The 25236-nt window shown below is 39.9% G+C and overlaps 1 protein-coding gene across 1 annotated transcript in view; it reads right to left on the bottom strand.

The window, feature by feature from the left end:
• The window catches only part of tmem132e (transmembrane protein 132E), a 612961-nt gene extending 592508 nt beyond the window's left edge, over window positions 1–20453 (bottom strand). The window contains exon 1 of the mRNA XM_074671622.1: window positions 19225–20453. Coding sequence (XP_074527723.1) covers window positions 19225–19285 — 61 coding nt within the window. The 5' untranslated portion in view covers window positions 19286–20453. The remainder of the gene's footprint in view (window positions 1–19224) is intronic.
• Window positions 20454–25236: the final 4783 nt, after the last annotated feature.

Genomic DNA, 25236 nt, shown 5'->3' on the forward strand with positions numbered 1-25236 from the left:
TTTTTCTTTTAATCATGTTCCTAACTTTTAATTACCTGTTCCTCATTCAGACCAGGAATCTGCTTTAATTGAGACAACTCTACAATGTTTAAGAAAATATCGTTAGTTACATCAATGAAATCATACTTTGAAGGTGAAACATCTCTGTAGTGAACAAACCGTGTCAGCTAAAGCTGTCTAAATCAGAAGTCCAGACGCAGACCAAACTTTGTTTATTTACATCCAATGGAAACAATCTGTAGTGTTCACAGAGGAGGAAAAGCTGTCAGTCATCTTTGTTTAGAGAGACAGGACGATGCTGACGTCTTGTCATGTTTAGAGGAATTATCAAACGGAGCTGACAGCTGTGTTCAACTTCCTGAGGCAGGTATACAGACAGAAACATTCCTCAGGAACTTCAATCAGACTGTCAGCTTTAATTGGTTTACTTTTTATCACCCAAACAAGTCTTAGAAAGCATTTAAACTCAACAGTAAGGCATGAGAAAAGTTTTTATTTCCAATGTATCTGACAATTATTTCCACTGGCTCATTCATTCAGCAAATTGTTGAAATTCTGGTTTTAAAAACTCCTTCCATGATCACCCTTTAAGTCCAACTTCTGTGTTCTTGAAAGTGTTTTTGAAGAAAAGAAATGCGCTGCGCCAAAACTGCTGAAGAGGATGAAAAGTGAGAAATTTTCTGTGGAGAGTCCCTTGGAGGTGAAGGTGCTGCTGTGTCAGAGTGTTTCACACAGATCTCCACTCATGAGACTTGTAGAGGAACACAACGGCTGTCTACGTTTGTTTACAGATCCCAGACTGCAATAGATTTAACTTTACTGACAGACCTGAGAGGAACACCAGACTTTATGATCATAAATTCTGCTACTCCTCTTTCTCTGTTAAACTTTATTTGTCAGCCTTGTCATCACAGAGACTGTCCGTCGACGTGTTGCAAGCGGATTCATGTTCTTCCTGGAAAATACACAGAGCCACTGACCGCTGAGAAAAAGTATTAAAAAATAATCAAACAGGCAAATTAGGGGTCAGTATTGGCAAGAACCTCACGATACAATACGCATCACGTTACTTGGGTCATGATTTGATAATATCACGATATCACAATATTGTGATATATTGTGATATTGTAAAGAGTTAACTATTTGATTGAAAACAATTTTTCTATTTCATTGTGTTTGAAATAATGAATCAGATGCAGTGTTTCATACCAATACTTAACTTGAAAACACAAGTTTGTCACTTAAACTACTGGAACATTAAACTAAAGTTGCAAAACAATTACTAGTTGAAAGACTTTGTCACTTGGTGTAACCAATGTTACTCGTAAAAAAATCTAATATTGCACAAAACATGTCTATGATTATTATTTTATCAGTCTACGACCCTGTAAACATTAAACTTCAAATGATTTAAAACTAACTGACCCAAGAATAGAGAGAAAACATGATGTATGCAGTATCAAAACCCACATGATCAAGTTTAGGAATACAATATTTTTGAATATACTTTGAGATTATATTTATTCTTCACTTTAGGGGCAACATACGGTGGAGTAGCTCTTTGGCGACATCCATCACAGTGGAGGGGCAGAAAACGTATTTTACTTGTAACTCACCTAAAATATAAATTTTCATTTTAACAAAAATATTGATATTAAGAGTTGCAATATCAATTTTTTTTTATCACAGGTAAAAGTTGTCTTATCAATATTTTTCACACCTCTAGGGCATTTTTTTGGGGGGGCTTTTATGCATTTAAACTGGACAATAGAGGACATTTGATAGGGTAAGAAACTGGGTTAGAGTGGGGAATGACATGCGGGAAAGAGACCACAGGCTGGATGTCAGCCCGGGACACCCGCACTCCCCTAAGGCTAATATTTGAAAGCGAGACTCTTTTCAGATCACAGAAAGTCCTCTCTGGGACTATATGAACAGTATTATTGTTTGTGTTGAATACATATATACAGTTTATTGTCCATTAAAAATAGGCAAAGTTTGATAAATAGAAACAGTCAAAAGAAAAGAAAACAAGGACCAAAAAGGAATCTACAAAAAAATAAATCAAACCACTAAATCACATTAACCTCATCATGTCTTTCAAATAATTACAGCCAAATCTGCAAAAGCTATTTGAAAACAACATGAAAATTAAAGTGACACCAGGTCCAGGAAAGGATAAAAAGGCTTCACAAATCCCCTCTTCCATCATCTGTGTTTCCTAGTTACTAACTTTTTTTATTGATTCTATTGTAACTTGTTAACTTTTTTTTTTTAACTTTGTGTCACTTCATTTACTAAACTTGTGCATTTTCAGCTTATTCTGTTGCTTTTTATCTTGTTTTAAGCTTTCATACTCCTATCAAGTGTTGTTGATTTTCTGTCAGTTCTTTAGTAGAGGCCACAATTTAATGAAAGGTGAATTTATTAAAAAAAAGGTTAATTATATCATTTCATCATGGAATACTGAAAGGCTTCTTTTGCTTCATGACTGTGGTTCAGCATGTAGTTTCTTGTTTTTTTGTTTCATTTTGAGTTTCCAGCTGGATACAAACTTCATGAAATCCTAATGCAGCAGAAAACCAAGAGGTGAAGACACGAAGCAGGAAAAAAAAGCAGTAAAATCCTCATGAATCTGAGGCATAAAATCTAAAGTTCATACAGAGATGTGCAGAGCCTCAGGTTTAGTGAGGTTCAAATCTTTCCTAATCATTAAAACCAGATTTTTGTTCGTTTCAAACTTTTAGTCTTCGGCGCCGTTGACTTCAGGCGTTTCAGCAGATTTCATAGAGCTCCCTCTGGAGCCACGAGAAAATCTTTTACACATTTACTTTCACAGAAGATCCATAAACAGACTTCTGTTGTAAAACTGCAGCAGCTCTCCTTTAATAAGATGAAATTCATGAAATTAAACTCCTTGCTGAATTTTTTTAGTAAATCTTTTGACTCTCGTAGAGTGCTCTGACAGAAAGTGACACAGTGGATTTATAGCCACAGCTTCAGAGTGTGTCTACACTTATAACCTGTGATTCTTACACTGGAGCAACTTGTCCTTCTTGTAATTACCACAAGGACACCAGAGGGCCGGTCTGCAGCGTGTATATACAGTAAATCTTATGCAATATGATCTGACACGTTAGAAAATGTTACCAACAACCAGCCCAGAAACAAGCGTCAAAGTGGAACACAGTGTCTAATCTCCAAGGACAAGTCTCTTGTTCAAACACACTCCTACTCCTGCCCGGCTGACAGTGAGGAACAATCGTGAACTTTGAGAACAGCAGCAGGAAAAGCAATCCCACCGCCTGAAAACGATACGGCGCTGTGAAAAAAATTAAGTGTTGGCCGACTGCAGAAGAGGAAACTGATGTTTGTTGCCAGACTGGAGCACGCATGTCTGAGTCCTTTAGCAGATTTGTAGCAGGGGGGGATCACTGCGTGTGTTTGTGTGTGTGTGGGTGTGTGTGTGTGTGTGTGTGTGTGTGTGTGTGTGTGTGTGTGTGTGTGTGTGTGTGTGTGTGTGTGTGTGTGTGTGTGTGAAGGATGGAGGGGGGTAGAGGAGGGAGGAACTGCAAGATATGCTGAAAGCTAAAAATCTGGTCATATTTCTTCCATTTCCTCTGCACTAATCTCAGACAAATTCTTCATGTGGAGGCAAACAGTCCACGGGGAAATACGTCTGATATGCAGAGCAGGAGAGCAAACACCTCTGCAGCTGATGGTTTTTGACTCAAAGAGTCTGACAAATTACATGCGCAGTGTCTGATTCATCTTAAACACACACAGATTATCATCAGTCATCTTAAAGACTTTTAAAGAACACCCTATATTTTCCTCCCAAACCAAAATCAGGGGTTTCAACCCCGTCAGAGGGAATGTGGATACATTAAATCAGCTCTGATATGGTTATTTGCTGCATGCTGGATTCATCCACTCATGTTCTGCCTTTTTATGAAGGAAATAGTGATCACAACAACTTTGTTACACAAAGCCAAATGTATACCAACCAAACCCATGCCATAATCTATAACCTTCACCAGAAAGTCACGAGTTTAGGATAAATTATCAAGTGATGATATAAAAAAATTTGTACTGCAGCTTTTAAAAACATGTATCTTCACTACATTTTGAAATTTGTGATATGAGAGGCACTAAATTTCTGAAGTAAGCTCAACTTTTATTTCTTTGCATTAGAGAGGGGGTGTTGTGCTTTCTTACGCCTTTATACTGTCCCTCTGGTACCCCTGTAGTCACTGAAATGGATTTATAATTTTTTTTTTTAAAATAAACACATTAAATCGCTCACTGCTGTTCTAGAAAACCATTATTTCATCCTCTGTCTAAAACGCTTCGTCTTAGCTGCTGTCTCTTTAAGACTCGTCGCTCCACAAACCCCCTGTCCTCTGATTAGCCAGCATTCAGGAGGCTTCTAGTGGGCGGAGCTACAGGCAAACCTTGGTGTTTGAGGTCAGCTCCTCCAAAGTGTCATGAACCAGTTAGAACAGGGGTCTGCAACTTAAGGCTCTTAGCCTCCTTGCAGTGCCCCCCTTTGGCCTTGAAATAGAAAATCATTTAGATTAATCAAAGTTATTTCTTGTTATATTTTTGTTTGTTTGTTTGTTTACTTTGTTTCACATTTATCTTGGAGTTCAAAGTGATACCTTTTTGTCATCGAGTTTAAAAAAAGAAAAAAGTTCAATAATTTGTTAACTAAGTAGTAGCTACAAAATACCACATAGACTGTCTTTTAGGACTCATTTTGTCTTTTTATTAAATTTGAAAACCACGGGGAGTTCATTAAACTAACGCTAGCATTAGCATTAGCTGCTACAGATCGTGGTAGGGCAGAGGGAGTGTACTGTTTGACCTGCAGGTGAAAAGACTGAGGACACATTTCTATTTATTTGCCTTTTTGGCCCACCAAAGTCTAAATTTGCTGACAAAACAATACCTTTTCTCTTATTTTGCCCATACTGTTGATTCCTTAAGTGAAAATACATACATGCCATTTCTTTAAATTTATAAATTTAGCATCTAGTCAGTGTGTATGTATATAACTTTGAGCAAACAATAGTCATCAACTAAAATAACATATGTTTAATTTTGCAAATTTTACTTTTATGCGTTTCATCCTTTTTTTTCCTCAATTCATCAATTAATGGTAAATTTAATCGTCAGAGTAATCGATTACTAAAATAATCATTAGTTGCAGCCCTCATATTTATTAAAGTGGGCTAGTTTTTATTTTATTAACTTTACACATACACGCAAAGGACTCGAATAGGCCGACATATTTTGGTGTTGAATTCATACCAAAGTAGGCCTACAACCAACACTTCTGTTTGGGGTTTTCTTCTGTTACAACATGTAAAAATAGACAAAGAATAAAACTTATAAAACTTTAAAAACAGTGTTATTTTTTGCAGCTCGAGACTTCATTTTTTTGTCGGAAGAGGGGGCGAAACAGCTCTTTTGGTTGTAAAGGTTGCAGACCCCTGAGTTGGAAGATCCTTATGTGATGACCTCATCATTTTAGCAAGTCTTGTGAGGATCTCGTGCCACAGCTTTTCGATCAGTTTACAGACAGTTTCAGAGATTTGGTATTAACTTTCAACAGTGTTACTTTACAACCATGGAAAGCAAAATACCCTTTCTTTAACGGTAACCAGCTTAAAAATAGTCACCCAACCTTCAGTGCCAGAATAGTGTTTTAAGTGGATATACTTGAGGCGAAATATGCTCATTGGAACTATTCTACAAAATATGTCAAACTGAGAAGACACAAAATTCTCAAGAAATGTATTAAAAAAAAACAGGTAGTTAAGAAAAGTCTAAAAACCGAAGTGAAATGCTCTCATGAAACTCTACCACCTCATTAAATTTCACCTGCCGTCGTGGTCATCATTTCCCGAGTTGTTCTGTGTTGTGAGATTGTAATCGCCAGCCTAATTGCTGAGATCTGAGAACACAACGACATTGCTGAAACAAAGTCTGTCAGGAGGAGATACGGGAAGGTCAGCTGGTCCGACAGGTTGTAAACAAGCTCGCAGAACAAGTGTCCACTCGCTTTCTGTCCCTTGTTTCTACTCATGTCTCTTTGCTGGTCTTCCTGAAGATTCCCCCTCATTTTCTGCTACATGTTTGTATGTCTGATGGCGCTCTCATGTACACACTTATGGCTGATATCAATCTTCTCCAACAGCTCTCAACAGAAGAGCTAAATTGTTCCTCAAAATGTCAGCGTATTCATTAAGCAGACCATCCTGGGAATCGTAGGACAGGTGGGAAGGTTCGGTGAGCACCGTTGATGTATGAACTCAGTTACAGCTGGTCCACATCAGTATCTGCTGAGTAAAAGTTGCTGTTCTCTGTGAGACAAATGGTTTGAATATACAGAGGCTGCAGGCACAGTGAAGGTGACACAGCTTTATAAGCAGAGCTATCACTTCTTCGGATCCTGTAAGAGGTTATACAATCTGTGCTGCGGAGCCCCAAGCAAGACAGTGGAGGTCTCAGTTCCCCCATGGACATGTATTTTCATTAATAAGCGGCCTTGATGTCACATACTATATCACATTTGTATTCCATGTAGTCGTGTTAGAGGAATTTAAGGGCCACCTTCAGTGTCACCTTTTCTACATTCAGATGTCTCATTTTCTCTCAGACTGTCAGGAGAGACCACTCATTAACTGTGAGATATATTACCATTTCATGACAAGGACCACCAGGATGAGAGGAAAGAATTATGTCCTTAAAACATCTCAGAAAAAGAGAGAGTCACAGTCAGCGCCATCACTTATTGGGGACATAAAGGTGTTCCAAAAAGGTGTCCAAAACTTGTTTATCTGCAGGGATAAGAAACAAAGCTGCAGGTTTTGTAGTACCACATGTGGCCACCGGGGGCCTGCTGGAAAAGTGAGTTGATCTCTGTAAGAGTCTGTTTAACTTTACGGTAAATCTAATCCAATGATTCTCATAGTGGGGTCAGCAAACCAAAGCTCAGGGATCTGCAGTATAAACTCAAAATTTTTGTAAAAATGTTCTGTATTACTGAAAAAGAATGTCAACAAACTGGGGTTTTGTGCTTTAATAAAATCTTCTATTTTTCCAGTAGCTTCTGCCAAGTTTAGTTTTGTGCCATCACTTCTTAATTCTTCTTAATGGGCTATGACAGAAAACCAAAAACACCTCAGAGCCAACATTTCCTCAAAGTTTACGAAAAAAATTATATGGATAGTGTAAATGAAACTGAATTCTATCATTGTAGATAGTTCATTATTAAATAGTATCAATATTATGCTAATTAAGTTACGATGATGATGAGAGGGTGCTTGGAAAAAATGTCACACCTGAAGGGGTCAGTGCTCTAAAAAAGTTTGAGAAACCCTGATCTTAGCATTTCTATGCCTGGTACACTAGAAGGATTTGCTTTATTAAGTTTATTTTTCATGATAACTGAGTTTCACAAACGATGCTCCTACTTCAATTCATACTGTGTTAAGAAATTAGAGTTTTTGAAAACATCAGTATTCTTAGACTTTTTTAATTTAATGTGTTTCAAGTGTTTCTATAACAATTACAGAAGAAGATATACTTTTTTAATCTTATTGGGGGACATTCATTTTTTTTTTTTCACTCGTAATCATGTTATATTTACACACACATGCACAAACAGCACAGACACATACACTGATTGGAGAGGACAGAGTGATGCTGCACTCTGAGTACACACCTGAGCAGCTGGGAGTTCATTGCTGTGCTCAAGGGCAACTTGACAGTCAACACTGTGCCAACACCTCTCTAGTAATCAGTCAAATCCCCAGTCTTGGTCCATGTAGGGCTTGAATCAGCAACCCTCAAAGGGGCACTAGAGGCCTTAAGTCCAAACAATAAAAAGCATCAGAATATCTCATTGAGAAATATTCCAAGTTACTAATTTTGACATTGTACAGAACAGAAAACTTTCAAGATATTCTACTTTTTCAAAGTGTAATTGTATCTGAGGGTTATATGTTGTGCACAGGGCAGCGGCCCCTTCAAGTGCCAGGTTATTGCTACAAGCTGTACACTATCACCTGAAGTATCACCTTGAAAAAGAGATTTCAAATCTTAATGAGGCTTTTATCTGGTTAAATAAAGGATATAATAATAATAATAATAATAATAATAATAATAATAATAATAATAATAATAATAATAAAGTAAACTATCTTAACCTAACAGCTGTTGTTAGTGGTGTTAAAATCCATCAGAGCACCAGCACTCTCATGCTTATGGTGCCTTTTGAATTGCCGTAACTCCTCAAACATTTGGGTTTGTAAGAAAATTCAAAAGGAAAACACAAGCTTTACAATCACAGGCAATAGTTCATGTAACTCTTCAACCTTGTGGGTTTGAGAAAAAATCTCAAACAGTTCTTAAAAGAGGAGATGAGCTTTTTCAGGCATGGCATCTGACTGTTTTCAGGCGATACCTGGTTGATGAAGGGTTGAAGAGATTTTTGTATCCAAAGATCAAACGGATAAATCAGGGTTCTTTCAGGATGTGCAGTTATCCAGGTAACCACAAGGTTAGCTTTGAGTTTTTAGGACCACAAAGGTGGTTTACTCCATACTGATTATCAGGGTAAATCACTTCAATAACTTCTCCTGCTCCCGACCAATCAATTCACTTGACTATGGAGCTCTGAGCCAATCAAGAGAGACAGACTGACGGAAAGAGACTCAGAGGACACCTTGATGACCCACCTTGCTACATTTTAAGAAAACTATGAATGAAAATAAAACGGGTTGCCACTGGAGCCTTGAAGTGTGAGCTTTAGCTTCTTAGATGTGCGAGGGAATCAGATTGTATCAGACCATAAGACCAGTTATCTTAAGTTACCCATTTTCTGTCTGGTCTCTCAGCGGACATTCAGGTGAGTAAGAAGCAACTCAGCGACTTTCCATCAGGTTAAATAGTGTCTAAGTGTGTGGGGAATACAATGGTTAGCTGGCTCATGGACCAGCTTGGTTTTTGCCACCACAACATCCAAATAAAGCAGTTTCTTACTCCACCAAGGCGCCAAACTGAAAGGTTCAAAGAGAGCAGTCAACAAACAAATGGCAGACATCACTGTGCCACATTCATTCCTCATTCAGTCCATGCAACAGACACTTTTGAGCATCAAAATCCACTTTAGAGGTGCTTTTCTTACAATGGGAAAGTGAAATTGAGCTGGTAAAAAACGTTTCCAAGTCTGACTCACAATACCAAAGGCTGTAGAGAAAGCTATTTCAAATCAAAGGCACTGCAGAGTGAATGTGTGTGTGTGAGAGTGTGTGTGTGTGTGTGAGTAGTGTCGTGGATAAGAGTTGATTTCATACCAAACATATGTGATCGCCTTATGTAGAAGACAGATTGCTTCCCTGCTGTGCGCAGTTACAGGACTCTAAGACGACCACGCAATCACCGAGAGTGCTTGTGTTCGCCCGTCTACTTCAGTGAACCAAGAAATGCTTTGCTTTCTGCGCGTCTGCCGAGTAAATGTCACGGGTACGTCCTACTGAAACTTTGAAGTGCGTGGGAAAGAAACACAAAATGGATCGCAAATGATAAAATAAAAGCATGGGCTGCAGAAAATTTCAAGACAAATTTCAGCAAATTGAATCCGCATGCATACCATGGGCAGGTGGTTATGCAAGGTGAGCGGGCAGCCTTGCGTCACCTGTGCACGATACATCATTATCCCTCACTGTTGAGGACAAATCAGGAAAAGATCTGCGGTTACAAACAGTAAAACAACGTATTTCTTGAGGATTGAATCATGTTTTATCAGTTTCTGGATGAGGCTGTCAAGCTGCCACTGCTGCTCTGAAAAGCCCAGGGTGCTTTTGAGTATAAGTTTTCAGCTCCTCTGATAAGACATTTCCAATTTGCAGAGTTTACAGAGCATCACATTGTAGGGTCCCTGTCTAAAATACTCCCACACTTAGGTTTGATGGTGTGGGTGAGTTTTTTACTTTATGCAAATCGTTGTATTTCTGTAATGGAGGGCCTCAACTGCTCCGATGCACAACCCTGAGACTGAAACGCTGTATAATCTTTCTTTACATAATTACACTCTGAAACCACATAAACAACCCAGCAGGTGGCTGATAAGTTCAGACTTTCTGTCAGATAAACAAGGGAGAGAGATGTTTGACTTTAATGCAATAAAAGTCTGATTTACATTCACTTATGGGCGGATTTAGACTGTTTAGACACCCTCAAACACTTTCTAACACATCACACAGCATCTGATGTGAGCTTTGAGGAAGTTAGCGATGTTTAGTAGACGCAGACATAAGAAAGAAAAGGCGAACCATCATCCATTGCTAAAGAAATGGCTGTCAGACGCAGCCCAAGAACCTCTAATGCATGTTTTATTTACTGTGCTTAATCCTGCCTCTGCAGAATCACAGCTTTTAACCAGATTGCAAAGCAAGTGGAGGTATATTCAACATGCTAAATTGATTTCTTTCTGAGGCATTCATGTCACGCGAAAGAAAGATGCTTTCATGATTCAAACATTTCAAGATTCTGAATAAAAGCCCTGCCAAGAAAAGGGGTAATGCATTGTAAATAAAAAGTGCACTCCTTTCAGCAAGAACAACCAACAGGCCCTGGAGCCTTCGGTGGAAGTCTTGCAGAGCACACTACGTCTGAGGGGAACCGGGGCTTCACAAAAGGTTGCTTTCAGCGCTGATGAAGGACAACATCCTTAGAATTCACTCCACAACGGCCAGGCAAGAGCAGAAATACGTCTCAGAGCATCGGAGGGATTCAAAGAGATTTCAGAGAGCGGTTTAACAATGAAGAAATCTGCTTCCAACAATTAGAAACAGAAAATCAATTACATCAGAGTGACAGGCCCACCTGCGAGTGTAATTACTGAACAAGGCTGCAAGTAAAAGGACCCGTCTCTCCAGTAACAGCCTCTTTTTCTTATTGTTTCCGCTAGGTGGTTGCCCTGCTGCTCTGACAGTAGATTAATTTTAGCCTTGAGCCCATCTGTCACAAAATATTATATTAAAAAAAAAGAACTTGAAAAAAGGGTGCCACACTCAAATGGGTTTACCATTATCTGATGCTGACAGCAAATGCCACAAAAAGCATCAACTAAGAGCTGCTAGCTAAATATAAAAAGCATATGCTTCATGGATGCGAACACAAACAAAAGTGGCAGGTGCATCAACAAAAATGCGCCATCTTGACATCAGTACAACAGAGAACAAACAGGGAATCACTAAACAGCAGCGCTGACTCATTTGCAGGCGCAGGGTGTTGATGCATATGGAAAGGCAGCGAGGTTTTCTAATGCACGTAGGGGCAGCGGTCTCTGCACAAACACAGCAGTAAAGAGAAGGCTTCATCTCTCCACGTGTAAATCAATTAGGTTTGAACATGAGAGCTGCTGTGTCACACTGCTGCTTTGTCTGCTCTCCGTCCACCATCCACTCTCAGAAAACGAGGAGGCTGCTGCTGCCGCTGCTGCTGGGCACGCTGCCAACTACATGCAAACCATGACTGGGCAAGCACGGCTCTGCAGGCCACGTTATGCAGCTGACTGCAGACACAGCTCCCAGGCACTAAATCAATGCACTCACCACACCTAGTGTTCAATTCAACACAGTTAGTCATAATCTATTCAAGGGGCCATTTATCCAGAATCCAGGTTAACCACCAGGTCCTTTCTGCGTGTCATCGCTGAGATTTCCCAGAGGGGATCATTGAGCTAAAGATGGTAAACCACCGTGGTCTCATGATCAATTTATACAGTGAATAATTGCCTCAACACCAATTAACTGTGTGAATATGTCGAGTGAAATATGGCCTCAGCTCGGTTTGTGACAAGGTTAATGTTTGAAGAGCCGCAACAATTACTCCATTGATTTATTCCTCCCCTCTAACAGAGCATAAATCATAAACTATTTTATAAATAAATTGTTTCAGACTTTTTCTTTGTTGGTTATCAGCTGATTTTCTTGGAGATTGACATATTCTTTTATTCACGTTTTATAAAAAAGGAAATCAACCAATCATGATAGAGATTCTACCCTTCTTGGTTGCTTATGGATGACATTTTGTTTTTATCTCCAGGTGATCGATGAAATTGTCAAGCACAGTGAAATTTTCCTCTACTGGCCAATCAGGTGAGAGCTGAGGAGTTAAAGACAGTTTCGAAAATTGATGCCAGAGGAATATGGTTAAAAAGGTATCGGTAAATGACGACCATGAGGGCTGATGTAAGAAATATGAAAGCCTGTGTCAGGATTTGTGTTTGTTGTGTTGTAACTCTGTTCTGTTTTTTTGTGACTACAGTTGAGGTCAAAATTATTACCCCAACTGCTGTTAAACAGATCAACAATTTTTATCACAGCTTTTAACAAACATCCTCATTTTATTTTGAATTATTATTCAATTATTACAACTATTACTTCGCACACTGAAACAAAATCATTTCAATAAAACTACCAGGTTCAAAATCATTAGCTCCATTTAGAGTTGACCTTTTTTTATTGAGCCAAAGCACAAAGCACTTTGACCAGAGCCCTGCACAGAAACAGACTGCCATGGAGGATGCTGGCCGAGAAAATCTCCACTTCTACAGAAGAGACACCTTCAATCCAACATACTGAAGGACACTGAGGATAATCTGGAGGTGGATTCTCCAGACTGGTAGCAGCCAAAGTTTCTGTGGCCAGATGAGACCAAACTCTTTGATGAGCCATAGAGATGTTGCATTTGTATGGAGAAAAAAAAGGAGAAGTGGTGAAACCAAAAACACGGTGTTCGGAGTATCATGTGGTGGATGCCTAAGGGGCTGTTAGGAAACGCAAAAGTTTTGTTGCGTTTCAGCCTCGTGTTAACATGGAAACTATGTTTTAGCTGGCCTAAAACACAAACTTTTGAAAACAGCCTCCAGAGTGAAATTTTTCTGAAATGCTGCCGATACCGTTGCTGTGTAAACAGAAAGCAAGCATTTTCATCCAACAGTACCATTGCTACGATTGTCACGGACTACCGTGTTGTGCTTGAGCTGCTGAATCTGCTGAATCTGCTGACTGTCTTTCAACAAAATGTGCATCTGTTTGCTCCACTTCTGCACTTAGCATTCACCAATGCACCAGATGATTGGCTCAACTCTTCTGCAGTGGGGATCTACCAAAAGCTGCTTCTGGACAAGACCGTTATAGTGCCAACTACAGGCCTGGCATGCTTACTACAGCGTTGTCAGTCCCTCAGCATTTCCGAGTAAACACAGATTTTTTTCACTGCATTTAAGTGTTTTTGGATGAAACGTTGTCCTGTAAACGGGGGCCCAAACTGCCCAGTCTGGAACTGGGAATCTCCTCAAGGTTGAAGGAACCATGAAGAATTAAAGGTACGTAAAGATGTGGAAATACTTCAAGCAGTCAGCAGCAAAACTGGGTCTAAAAAAAGCCAAAAAGCCAAAAAGCCAAAACATACATGGTTTCTGGTGAAGAACTAGCTTCAGGAAACCTTCTTGACTGGCCGAAGCTCTGACTTCAATCCCATTGAAAATCTGAAAGGAGGTTGAACTGAAGACCAAAAGAGAAGGCTCAGGATGTGTCAGACTTGTTACAAACTACAACAAATGACTGCAGGCTGTTATCTAGCGAAAATGAGACACAACTGGCTCAAGGGGCTGATGATTCTGACCCTGGTAGTTTTTGGTTTTTAAAAAACAATTTTGTTTCTGTGTGCAGTCATCAAAATAAAACTAGGATGTTTGAAAAAAATGTTTTAAAAATTCAGTTATGTATCTAACAGCTCTTAGGATAGTTTTGAAAAAAACTTAAAACTTCTTTGGGGTGTGGATCACTTTGACCTCAACTGTAGGTGGATCTCCGACCCACTGACAGCCAACCAAGGCTTTCATGCATCTGTTACATTAGTTCAGTATGAACACTGTAAAACACAACTAATGCTTATTATGTAAATCTAAATCATGATACAATGGCCGATTAGTGTGTCTTCAACACTGGCGACTGTCCAATGTCTTTAATTAAACATCTGGTGTCATTCAATCTGGTGTCATACATAAATGACTCGCGGATTCATATAAACAGACTGATAGTAATGATGTTAAAATTTAAATCTCATTAATCTACATTGAATCCTTTTTGTTATAATACAAATTTCATGTGCTTAGGTTTAGACATTTTCAAGCACAGCTGCTTCCTGATAAACAAACTATATTAAAGCACAAAAACACAATCAAAAGACCTTCAACCAGCAAATCTTTCTGCTTAACAGTGAGAAACATCACAACACAATGATTAACCAGCAAACTCCTCTTCACCTGCTCTTCTGTCTGACTGAAGTGTCCTTGAAAAATCTTAATCCCTATCAGCTCCAGGAATGCCACTCTGCACCTGACCTCTGACCCCTGGGTGTGCAGAGAAGGATGGTGAGGAAACGGGACAAAAAAGGTATACCGTGGATTTCCCTTTCAGCTCAAACAAAGCTCCACGTTCAGACTGACGAAGCAGCTTTTTTGTTCCTCAGCTAATGTGGTGCCGTGTCGATCAGTCTGTGCAGGTGGTAAACTGTTTGCATGTTAGTCAATGCAGAAATCTGAAGGGAGAAAGTGAGGAAGAATAAATTCATTACAGAGCTGGTTATCACCCAAAGCCCAGGATATTACTGTTTCACACCTGGGGATTTGTCTGCTTAGCTCTTCATCCAGCAAGTCTACTCCTTCCTCCTGAGGTACTCTTACAAATTTGTTTACTTAGCATATGAGTGTGACAAGGAGAGAGTGCTTTAAACTGCTGGGGGGAGAGCAGCAAGGCTCCTGTGTGTGCGCGAGTTCGGAGTATGTGTGCAACTTGAGGTCTCTGAGGCCAAGAGCCTATGAAACCCTCCTCGGAGGCAGCCGGCCATGCGCCAAATCTGTTACTGCAATTACTTCTGACAGCAGCGCCTCCATTGTCCAGGAAGGTGGGTTTCCCTGCGCTAAGCAACGCTGACCACAGGCGTTCGCTGGGATTTGTGTAGGCAGAGCAGTGCAGCACACTCGCACAGAGAAGTAAAGCCATCAAGAAGAGTGTATTCTTTAGTGCAAACGTAGGCGTTTCCTTTTGAGTTGTGATGAAATTGAGGCAAGACTTGGAGACAATGAGTAGGAGACAGAAGAGATGGATATGCTAAGGAAAGTAATGCTGTAAATATGGGGAAAAAATGCACATTTTAACTGTTCAACTTGCTACAAAGTCCACAAAGATCGTCTAGTGTAAGGTGCTGACTTAACCTCTCAGCAGCGCTCTTAAAGGAACAGTACGAATGTTTCAAGTGGATTTCATTACAGCTAAAGAAAATATGAGAGGCCACTTCAAATTTCTACTTAAATCTTTACTCTGCATGAATGAGTCTTTTATGTCTATTGAATTCAAACACTTCATTATAATTTGTTAATCACCCGATAGCTGCTTGAGTTTAGCAGCATAACATTTCTGAACAGCAGCGTGGTGCAGAGCGTGAAAAAAGGCATAAAAACTAGGATTAAAAAGGAAGAACTCTATCAGTTTACTGCTTTTTGTTAACAAGTATTAACCCTATTCTGTTACATTATACACAGGCATAGGTGGGTGAGACAATCCCTCACTGAAGCTACAAAGAAACTATTCATCTACATGTTTTTTTTATTTCATTTATTTTCTTTATAATTCAGAAATACTTGTCCTCCAGAACATTCTGATCACATTATAAAAAGCTGATAAAGCACGGGTCATCAACTACGTTTGTCCGAGGGCCAAATTTCTTTTTAGCAGACACTGTGAAGGCCATATGCTCTTGTGACGCAAATAAAATTAATATTGTATCCCAAGTAATATTATTTTCAGTATCTGTCAGCATTAAGACCCATATTGCCAGTGCTGCAGCAAGCCACCAGGGGGCGATTGCAATATTTTAGGCTCTAAATTTGTGGGGCTGTCAAGCTGTCCATCGTTTCCACCAAGCAGTCCTGTTTAGATCAGTACAGTTTGGTACAGGTTGCCTGGTCCTGTTTGCGTTTCCACAGCCAACCATGGCCCCCAGTGGTAGGTGGCGTGTAAGCTATAGCAGCGCGACACAGTGTACCTCGCTAATAAATCCAACGAAGAAGAAAAGTGTGACACAGTAAACAAAGAGCAAGATGGGAGACATCCAGTTATTCGCCTTCTTTGTGACTGGCATCTGGCTGTATCGGCACAATATCGGTATTGGCTGATAAAAGCTTAAAAACACGTTTATCGGTATCGGCAGATATTTTCATATCTGCCGATAGTCACAGCCAATAAGGTGCTATTCAGTTAGGATTATTATTATTTTCCATCTGAAAAATAAGCTCCTTAAATAAAATGTAGCACTTCATTTATTTGCACTGCAGAGCTCTGTGTCTGTCACCAGGTTGTTACAGTAGCTCCAAAATAATCAAATGCAACTTGGTTATATTTAAAAATGCATTGTACATTTAAAGCCCATGTGATCTAAAGAAATAATTTTTCTGTATTTCAATACTGAATGTCTTGAGTTTGAAAAAATAATACATTTCTTGTTTATGGTAAAATCAAATGTTTTTTGTCTTGTTTTATGTGTGTTTCTTAAACAAATAAGACCGTCACAATAAGAGTAACATATAAATTCCAGTACAGGATAGACTTAGCTTTCTTTACAGTGAAAAAAACAAACAAACTTGTGATTAGTGGTATTGGTATCGGCCAAAAGGGGTTTTGATATATCGGCATATCGGATATCGGCAAAAATCCAATATCGTGCATCCCTACGGAAGGGTCCTAAAAAGTGGGACCACTCGTCTTGGTTTTTGGGGGATCTGTCCCAGGATAAGTGTATAAGCTATTTTACTTAGGTTGCTTTTTGTTTTTGTTTTTTTATTTTTTGGTCACTTACACAAAGGCGAATACTACAAGTAGGGCTCAGGTGAAGTAGTGATTTGGGCAATAGGAAGAGCACACAGTTTTTACCGCTACTCATAATGTCACGAAACTGACAAATGAAGTAAGTTGTCTATGTGTATAAATAAATTGAAGAAACAAGGCTAACTTTGTAACTTTGGATTGGACTTAGGTCTCTTCAAGAAGCGCGTCAAAAAAAACTTACTCCTGTACCCAGACAGTAACTAAAATCCGGCCAGAGTAGTCACTTCAATTCGTCAGTGGAAATGCCGTAAAATGCGTGCCATGCTGAGACGAACTGAGAAAGGCTTTCTGAGCTCAGAAAATGTCACTCTTAAAGAGCCTTGAGATGAAAGTTAATGTACAAAAGCTCAGTTTTAAAGAAGAATGGACTAGGTATGTATTTAAAGAGCTAACTTTTAGAAACCTGTGTACCTCATTTGAAACCTGAAGAATATAATCTGAGGTGTCAACACAACACAAAACTTCAAGCTTCAAGCAGTCATATCCTGACAATCAGAGGCCTTTCAGTCAGAGAAACATTTCTACTTTGAGGAATTATCAACCCAACTTCAACTGGAGAATAGAGGGCAACATGTGCGTCTCTGCAGGCTGTGATACAATATTCTTTTCAGAGGGCTGATTTATAAATAAATAGATAAAGTAACTCACAGTAGTACCTTGACTTGCGAGAGTTCCACCTAACAAGTTTTTCAAGATACAAGCCTTCTCTCTGCCAATTTTTATTCTTTGAGTTCAGAGCTAAAATGTGAGATATAAGCCAGCTTCAAACACTCCCCCACACCCCTCACTTAATATTTCCACTCTGTCACATCTCTCTTTGCAGTGCAATAAGCTCTGTCATGAATCAGCTGTTTGTGTCTGAAAGTGACCTGATAACTGAGGAAAACCAGAGTCTAGCCTGTGCATATTCTTCTTTCTTTAACATTTAGCTTTACCCTCTGCTTTGGAGTGATAACTCCCTCTGACTGCTTTGCTACAGTGAAGTGAAACCTTGACTGTCCCCATCAACACAAAGAAAACTCCACTTCTTGAAAAGTGGACTCACTGTAGACAGCAGCTAAGAGATGAACAAAGTATGGCCCTGTTTGGGTTTTATTGGAGCTTCTAAAAAACAGCTGAGCTCATCTTTTAATGCATGTACTCCAGCTGGTCTTCAGACAGAGGCCATGCTGGCCTTCATTTACTGTAAGTAATTTCCTGCGTATCCAAAAGTGTGTAATGCATCCCTTCTTTGAAAGATCCAAAGCATCTCTTTAATCAATGTACTGCACCGTCACTCAGCTTGTAGCTTGAGACACTGCTGCTGCTGCATGACCAAAGAGTTTCAGATATTAAAGCAGGATTATCGTTTCAGAGTCCAACCAGATCACTGGGACATGTCGGTAAATCATCTTTGGCGTGTTTGATTTGAATCCCCTACACTTTGCAGAGCACACGTCACTCCATGTAGGACAAAGTGTGGTGTTATCTCTTGTGTAAGAGGCGACTTTGTGCGCACACACACACACACACACACGCAAACACAGAAGAAGGAGAAAGCCAGAGGAGATGGTAGACGGTTGTGTAATGTGTTGTAAGTCAGTCTGTCGTTCTCACAAGTGAGCAGCTGTGACGTGATGTAGTATGAGTGTTTCTGCTCCTATCTTATCTGCCCCACACAGGAGAGAAAAAGATTCTTCTTGTGTGCCTGTGGTGTTGGATTGTGAGAGTGAGCATGGTCACCTGGTTGCACACTGAGGTATTTATATCTCATGCTGTTGCGATAGTCTTTTGCTTGTCCTTTATTCCTCCTTTGGTTTTTCTATATTTGTGAATCAATATTAAACAAAATCGTACTGTTGTGCCTGATGAAGCACATTGTTACATGCATTTTTAAATGTGCACATCATTTCTGAGGTTCTCCCACAATCCTTGGTGTAACTCAAAGCATACTTCCTCTTCTTGATGTCTTAAACTTAGAGTGACCTTAAAGGAAAACCACACAATAGTGCCACCACACTCCTGCAGAGCCTTGCAGCTTTTTTTGAGACATGTGTCCAACAAAATCATCAAATCATGCAACAACAAAAAAAAATCCACAACTCAGTTATCTCTGCAGATGCATGTTGCAGAAATTGGCACCATCACTTTTCTATGCAACACAATTATGCTCCTGAAAGCCCGCTGGAGCGAAAGGGGGGGCATTGTGGGAGGTTAGTTAGTAGGGGAAGAGGATGAGGAGGAGGAGGAGGGTGAGGAAGAGGAGGAGGACTCTTACCATATGAAAGCGTCGCTACACAGATGAGGAGAGTCCATCTGCAGTCCCGTACACCTGACATGGTAGAAATCCCAGCGGGCGGATGTTTAAATCCCAGTCGTCCCAGTAGCTGATGGTGGATAAATAAACCTCTCTGCAGGTGGTAGCCTCCACACGATGCTGTTGCAGTTCAGTCCAGGGCTCTTAAGTTGGATAATGCGCGGAAAATTTATGTGAATGCGCACAAATATGTACGGGACACAATGTGCGACGCCTCAGTCAAGAAATTTACAGCCCAGCTCCAGTCCTTGTGGTGTTTTCAACAGCAGCAATCCAAAGGCACGACCGAACCGCGTCTTTTCCAGGCAAGATAGCGCGTTAATTTCCACATGGATTCCTCCACATGACGGGAAAAAGTTAAAGTATCCTGCTCCAAATTACCCGACTGGGGACGCAGAGAAACCCACTGTTCCCTGAAACGCATCCAAGTCTGTGCGCGAAGCTCGATAAAAGCTCCCAAAAATCATAAATCAATGGGCATCAGTGGAGAGATGACGCGCGCCCTGGCTGAAAATACAGGAATCCTGCTTGTTTTTACCCCCCAAACAGGGATGGATTGGTTTAGACAACACGCAAAATAGAAACACCAGTGGATTTTGTCCGTGTTTGACTCAAATTAAGAATTCAGGAATGAAACTCCTTGCGTAAATGGATGGAGAGAAGAGCGAGAAGGGGATTCGCACCGCTCTGCTTCAGCTGTCACTGACTTCCCTCCGCTCTCATTTACAATCCTCTGCCGAGAGAGGAGCGCATTCTGGGCTAAAAAGGTCCCGGTTGGCTGCAGGAGCACAGAACCGCGCTCTCTTTCCCCGCAGGTTTCCTGTGGCTCACCTACCGCAGCGTGCAGAAACGGTCCCTCAGTCGGGAATCACAGTGCGAGCGTGGGGAGCGCAGAAATACCGAGAAAAACTCCTCACACTTTCTTATTCCGTGTCACTTTGTCATGTCAAGCCCTAAAACCGGAGCGAGGCAGAGCCGGTGCCGCTTACCGGGAGTCGGACACACAGCCAAGTCCCACCAACTCTCCGTTTGGTTCCTGAACGCGGACGACCTGACCTCACCGCACCTGTGTGACGCGTTCACTCCCAGAATGGATCCACCTGACCCGCGGTCTGTGGCACAGCTGTGTCGGTCCGGGTTGTTAACTCGCTCCAAACTAAACGTGCTCACCTCAAAATGAGCCGCAGATCGCGCACTTCAAGCCAGATTTAAGGTGAAGGACGCACATCCGGTGATTATTTTCAAAATAAGACAAATTCGTTGACACCTTTGCCAGCCTATTGCTGCAGGTACGATTGGATTTTGTAACCTACAGTGGAAATAAATGAGCATCAGCTATTTAAAAACGTTCAAAAATATTGTATATAAAAAGTATGCCTAATGTCATCATCATAATTTATTAAATAGACCCTATGAGGCTCATACATAGAATTGTGACATTATTTGACAATGTAACACATGTTGTTGTTCAAGTGCACTCCTTAAATTTGTGTAAATCTAATAATCTTACAAGGGATTAAAAAAGGGGGATTAGAAAACAGGAGTTAGAGACTCTTAGATTCTACATGACTTCTTATGAGATTGGATCAAAGTGTAAGTTTAGTCTGAGATTTGCTCATGTATTCAATTTAATTCTATTTATTTATTTATTTATTTATTTATTCATTTATTTTTATTATCCTTTTTTTATTAAGATTCATAGCTCCAAAATGGTCTCTAATCCCCCCAAATGTATGCTTACAGTTAAGGTTCATGTTTGGGTGAGGCTCACTCATTTATTCCCTGTTAGACAAGTTACAGTAATTCTTTTAACAGTTAATATTTTTTCAATATTTTCCCAAGAGGTATCATCTAGCCTCAGCATATATATATATATATATATATATATATATATATATATATATATATATATATATATATATATATATATATATATATATATATATATATATATTTCTTTTTTTCTTAATTTAAAAATTTATTTTTATTTATTAATTTATTCTCTCGAAGTGTAGCACCCAGTTATCACAATTTTTCATGCTTTTATTTTATAAGAAAGTCAAGCTTCATCCGGTTTAGTCCGTATTAATCCTTGTGATCTTGATAAGTCTCAAACAGGGCATCGCAGACCAAAATTAATCACGTGAGTGGCCCACCCGCCCCTTCCTCATCAGGAAACATCCCACCGGTGGATGAGTCTTCGCCCTGCCGAGTCATGGCCTCACTCTAAGTCCTGTCAGTTTTTGTCTTTAGAGGCAGATACTTTCATTTACAGTCTCAGCACACTAAATAGGATACATGTTTAATATTAAGCACTTTAAAATATTAAAAAGGTGCAGTTTATTAAATTTACAATGGCTGCATTCCATTTAGGTGTAGTAGGGTTCTTGAAGTGTTCCTGCTGGCTCAGTGCAGCCCCTAAAAGAAACGAGTTGTTTCCTTATAGACCTTATACATGTTCTCCACTCGGGTCATTCAAAGTGTTGGCTGTCAGTGGACTGTAATGAGGTCAGATAATGAAGCAGAAAGGTTAATTATCAAGCATAAAGACCCTTTTCACAAATGGAATACTAATGTTGCTTTATGTAAATGTTCCACAGTAAGTATGTTCTTCATAAATGACAGGATTGTTATGTGAGGAGGATTAGATTGTACAAAGTAGAATCTTAGCATCAGTGAGTTCTCAGAAAGAGAAAAACTTAAGGGGACAGTTTGTAAACTGAAGTAGGGTTGTATGAGTGTATTAACTACAGAGAAGTTGGTCAACTCGTACTCTTTGCTGAGAAACTAGAATAAAAGCAAAGCTGTCACATGGTTCACCCTCCTCCCAAACACTAATAATAATCAAAGCATGCACACTATTTGGACATTTCCCCTATTTTGCCAACATCATTTTATATTTTAAATGATGTAATACTTATGTACTTGTCACCTGCACTGATAATGACCTTCTCAGTGCTTTAAAAATGTGTTTTTTACATTTTATGTCTCACTTTGACACAGGTTTTCGCATTAAACACCTAAGATTAATAGACCTGCCAACACTCACGATTCGGACAAAGTTTTATGGACTGATGGGACAAAGACCAACCTTTACCAAAATGGTGGAAAGGCAACAGTTTAGAGACATTTATCTAAGATGGTTGTTAAGTAAAGAGCAGGGGCTTCATCAACAATACACTAAACCTATTAAAACACAATCAGGAAAAGAGAAGAGGACAGACGCTTGTCAAATAGCAAGAATCTTCACCATTCACTGAGGATAAGGCTGAAAGTATGCTACAATTCTAAACATAAGTAGTGAACCATAATAAAACAAAAACACACATCAAAAATATTTTACTAAGCAGTTTAAGAGTGTAACCACCAATCTAAAACCCCAGTCAAACTGGAAGATGGAAACCACCCCAGCAACAGCAGCAGAAACACGAGGAGACAGGAGTTAAAACCTAAACTATACAAAAGTAATAAAAGTGAAATTATAAAAACATCATCCACCATTATTTACCATTGTGTTTTGAAGCCAAAAAACCCCCGTCACAGGCGCAGCCACTGATAGCCGTTGTGCAATCAGAGTCTGCGCAGTAAAGACTTTGAAGGACTTTGGGAGAAGAAGAAGAAGAAGTGGAAAATCTCTTCTTGGCTCTCCCTCCTGACATATTTTACAATCCTTGAAAAAAACACACAAACACGGCAGATGTCAATCATTATTAAACATAACGTAAATCCTCTTTTTCAACCTCTTATGACTAATAAAAATGAAACTTTTCAGAAAAAAAGAGAACTTGAACACAAGGCAGCCAAGTAATATCTTCACATCACCATAGCAACCAGATGTGAGGTGTATCAATTTTTTGAAGTGTGACCACAGCCCATCTGGAATGACTGGGGAGATGGATTTTTTTGACCACCGGAGGGGAGTAGTTTTTATGGTGACCTTACATCGAGTAGAGCAAGATGACATCCATTTTTATGCAGTCTATGTTTCATACACACACCATGAAAATACACAGATATGTAAAACTGTGTTTTCGTGTGGATGACGTGCATGAACGTAAAAAGATTTCCTAGATACCCAGCTATGTGTGGACATGGCCCCAGTCAACTGATTACTCCCCACCTACTTCTAATTGGCGTCTCATCTTTATGTGAATCTGCTCATGATCTCAAACAAAAAAGGCTCATCTGTGGAACATAGTGGAGGTAATTTAAGGTAAAGGGACAGGTTCACAGTTGCAATACTTTTGCTCACCTTGAATTTGGCGCTCTGCTACCAACAATGCTTACCTCTTAGCTGTGTTAAAGATCAGGATTTAACCACCTGGAAATAAAAGATGAGATGTTGATCTCTTGTCTTAGATCCATCTTTAGATGTGAAACCTGATTGTTTTCATTGTACTATTCCAATACCTTTGGAGGGGAGTGTGGGTGTGAGTGTTTTATTTCAGGATAACATGAGCTAACATGAATGGGAGAAAAAAAGGAGCCTCTGATTTAAGCTGCCACAAGTGTGGGCAGATCTAATCTGGAGTGGTAAATTGTTCCTCAGGTTTGGAGCAGCAACTGCCAGCGCTCAGTCATCCCTTGTTTCATCCAGGAACAGCTCTCCTGGTAGTCACTGATGGAATAGCTCAGGTGTGATGTGGTCCCTCTTCATCTCTCCAGTCAGGAGGGGAGCGACTGGCTGCAAGCACTGAACAGATGACTGGTCCAAACCCAATAAAAAGAGCTCCAGCGGTCAGAAGGAGAGGATGTGAATACACAATCTGAATCTTCAGGCAGGGGATGTGTCTCTGCCTGAGCTTTGAGTCTACAACACAGGAAGCTAAGCTTTATATTTGCTCGAATAAAATGCTTAACAGGACTCATGACAGGAGAGTAAATCAGTTCAGGATTTCCAAACATAATGAGCTTACTCTTTTTCATTATTGCCAAGGAAATTTGAGCTCATCCATAGTTTCCATCAAGCAGTCTGGTTTAGATCAGTACGATTTGGTACAGGTTGGCTCAGTTAAGCTTGGTCCTGTTTGTGTTTCCACAGCCAAACATGCCCCCTTGTGGTTGGGGGCGTGTTAGCCAGATGCCAATAGCTGCATCAGTTAAATAACAGTGTACCACCATAGCAGCGTGACACAGTGTACACTGCTAATAAATCCAAAGAGTAAACAAAGAGCAATGATGGAAGACATCCAGAAATTTGTGCTTAAGTGACAACCAATCAACAGTCTGCAGTGTTGTAGCCCCATCTCCTGGGATCAGATTGGTTTAGTCTAGCAACCCTGCGGAAGGGTCCCAAAAGGTGGGACGGCTCGTCTCGGTTATTTGGGGATCTGTCTCGGGATAAGTCGGTGGAAACACTGTAAAATGCGTGCCGTACTGAGACGAACTGAACTGAACTGAACTGCTTGGTGGAAATAGGGCTTAAAGGTAGTTTAAAAGGATACAAATGTAGGCTTAATTTTCTAATCTAGAAATACAGAATCTAGGGTTTTTATGTTGAGTGATCGAACGTTTAATATTCCATTATTTTCTGATATTTCAATTATGTCTGTATTAATTCTGTGTCTGATTTTGAGGAGCAATGAAACGGGAGGACCAAGCTAACAAAACTCCAAAAGAAACAAAAACTCAACCAACCCCAAAATCCTTTTTTTTTTTTTGCTTATCCTGTTCAGGATCACAGGTTGCTGGAGCCTATCCCAGCTGTCTTCAGGCGAGAGGCGGGGTACACTGTGGACTGGTCCAGTCTATCACAGGGCACCCCAAATTTGAAAAACACTCACACAGAGGAAAACACTAAAGTACATGATGCCAAAAGAGAGGCGATCAACTGATGAAGACCTGCAGTAACACAGAGACCAAATATTTTCATTTCATTTCATTTTTCATTTATTCAGTCATGTCAACACCAAATATTGTACCCAATATTGACATTTCACACAAAATAACAGTCAAAAGTCATGTGTTGATTAA

The sequence above is a fragment of the Halichoeres trimaculatus genome, unplaced genomic scaffold (assembly GCF_033239565.1).
Source record: "Halichoeres trimaculatus isolate MK-OKI-2021-1 unplaced genomic scaffold, fHalTri1.1 fHalTri1_scaffold_6, whole genome shotgun sequence".
In the NCBI taxonomy this organism is placed as follows: Eukaryota; Metazoa; Chordata; class Actinopteri; order Labriformes; family Labridae; genus Halichoeres; species Halichoeres trimaculatus.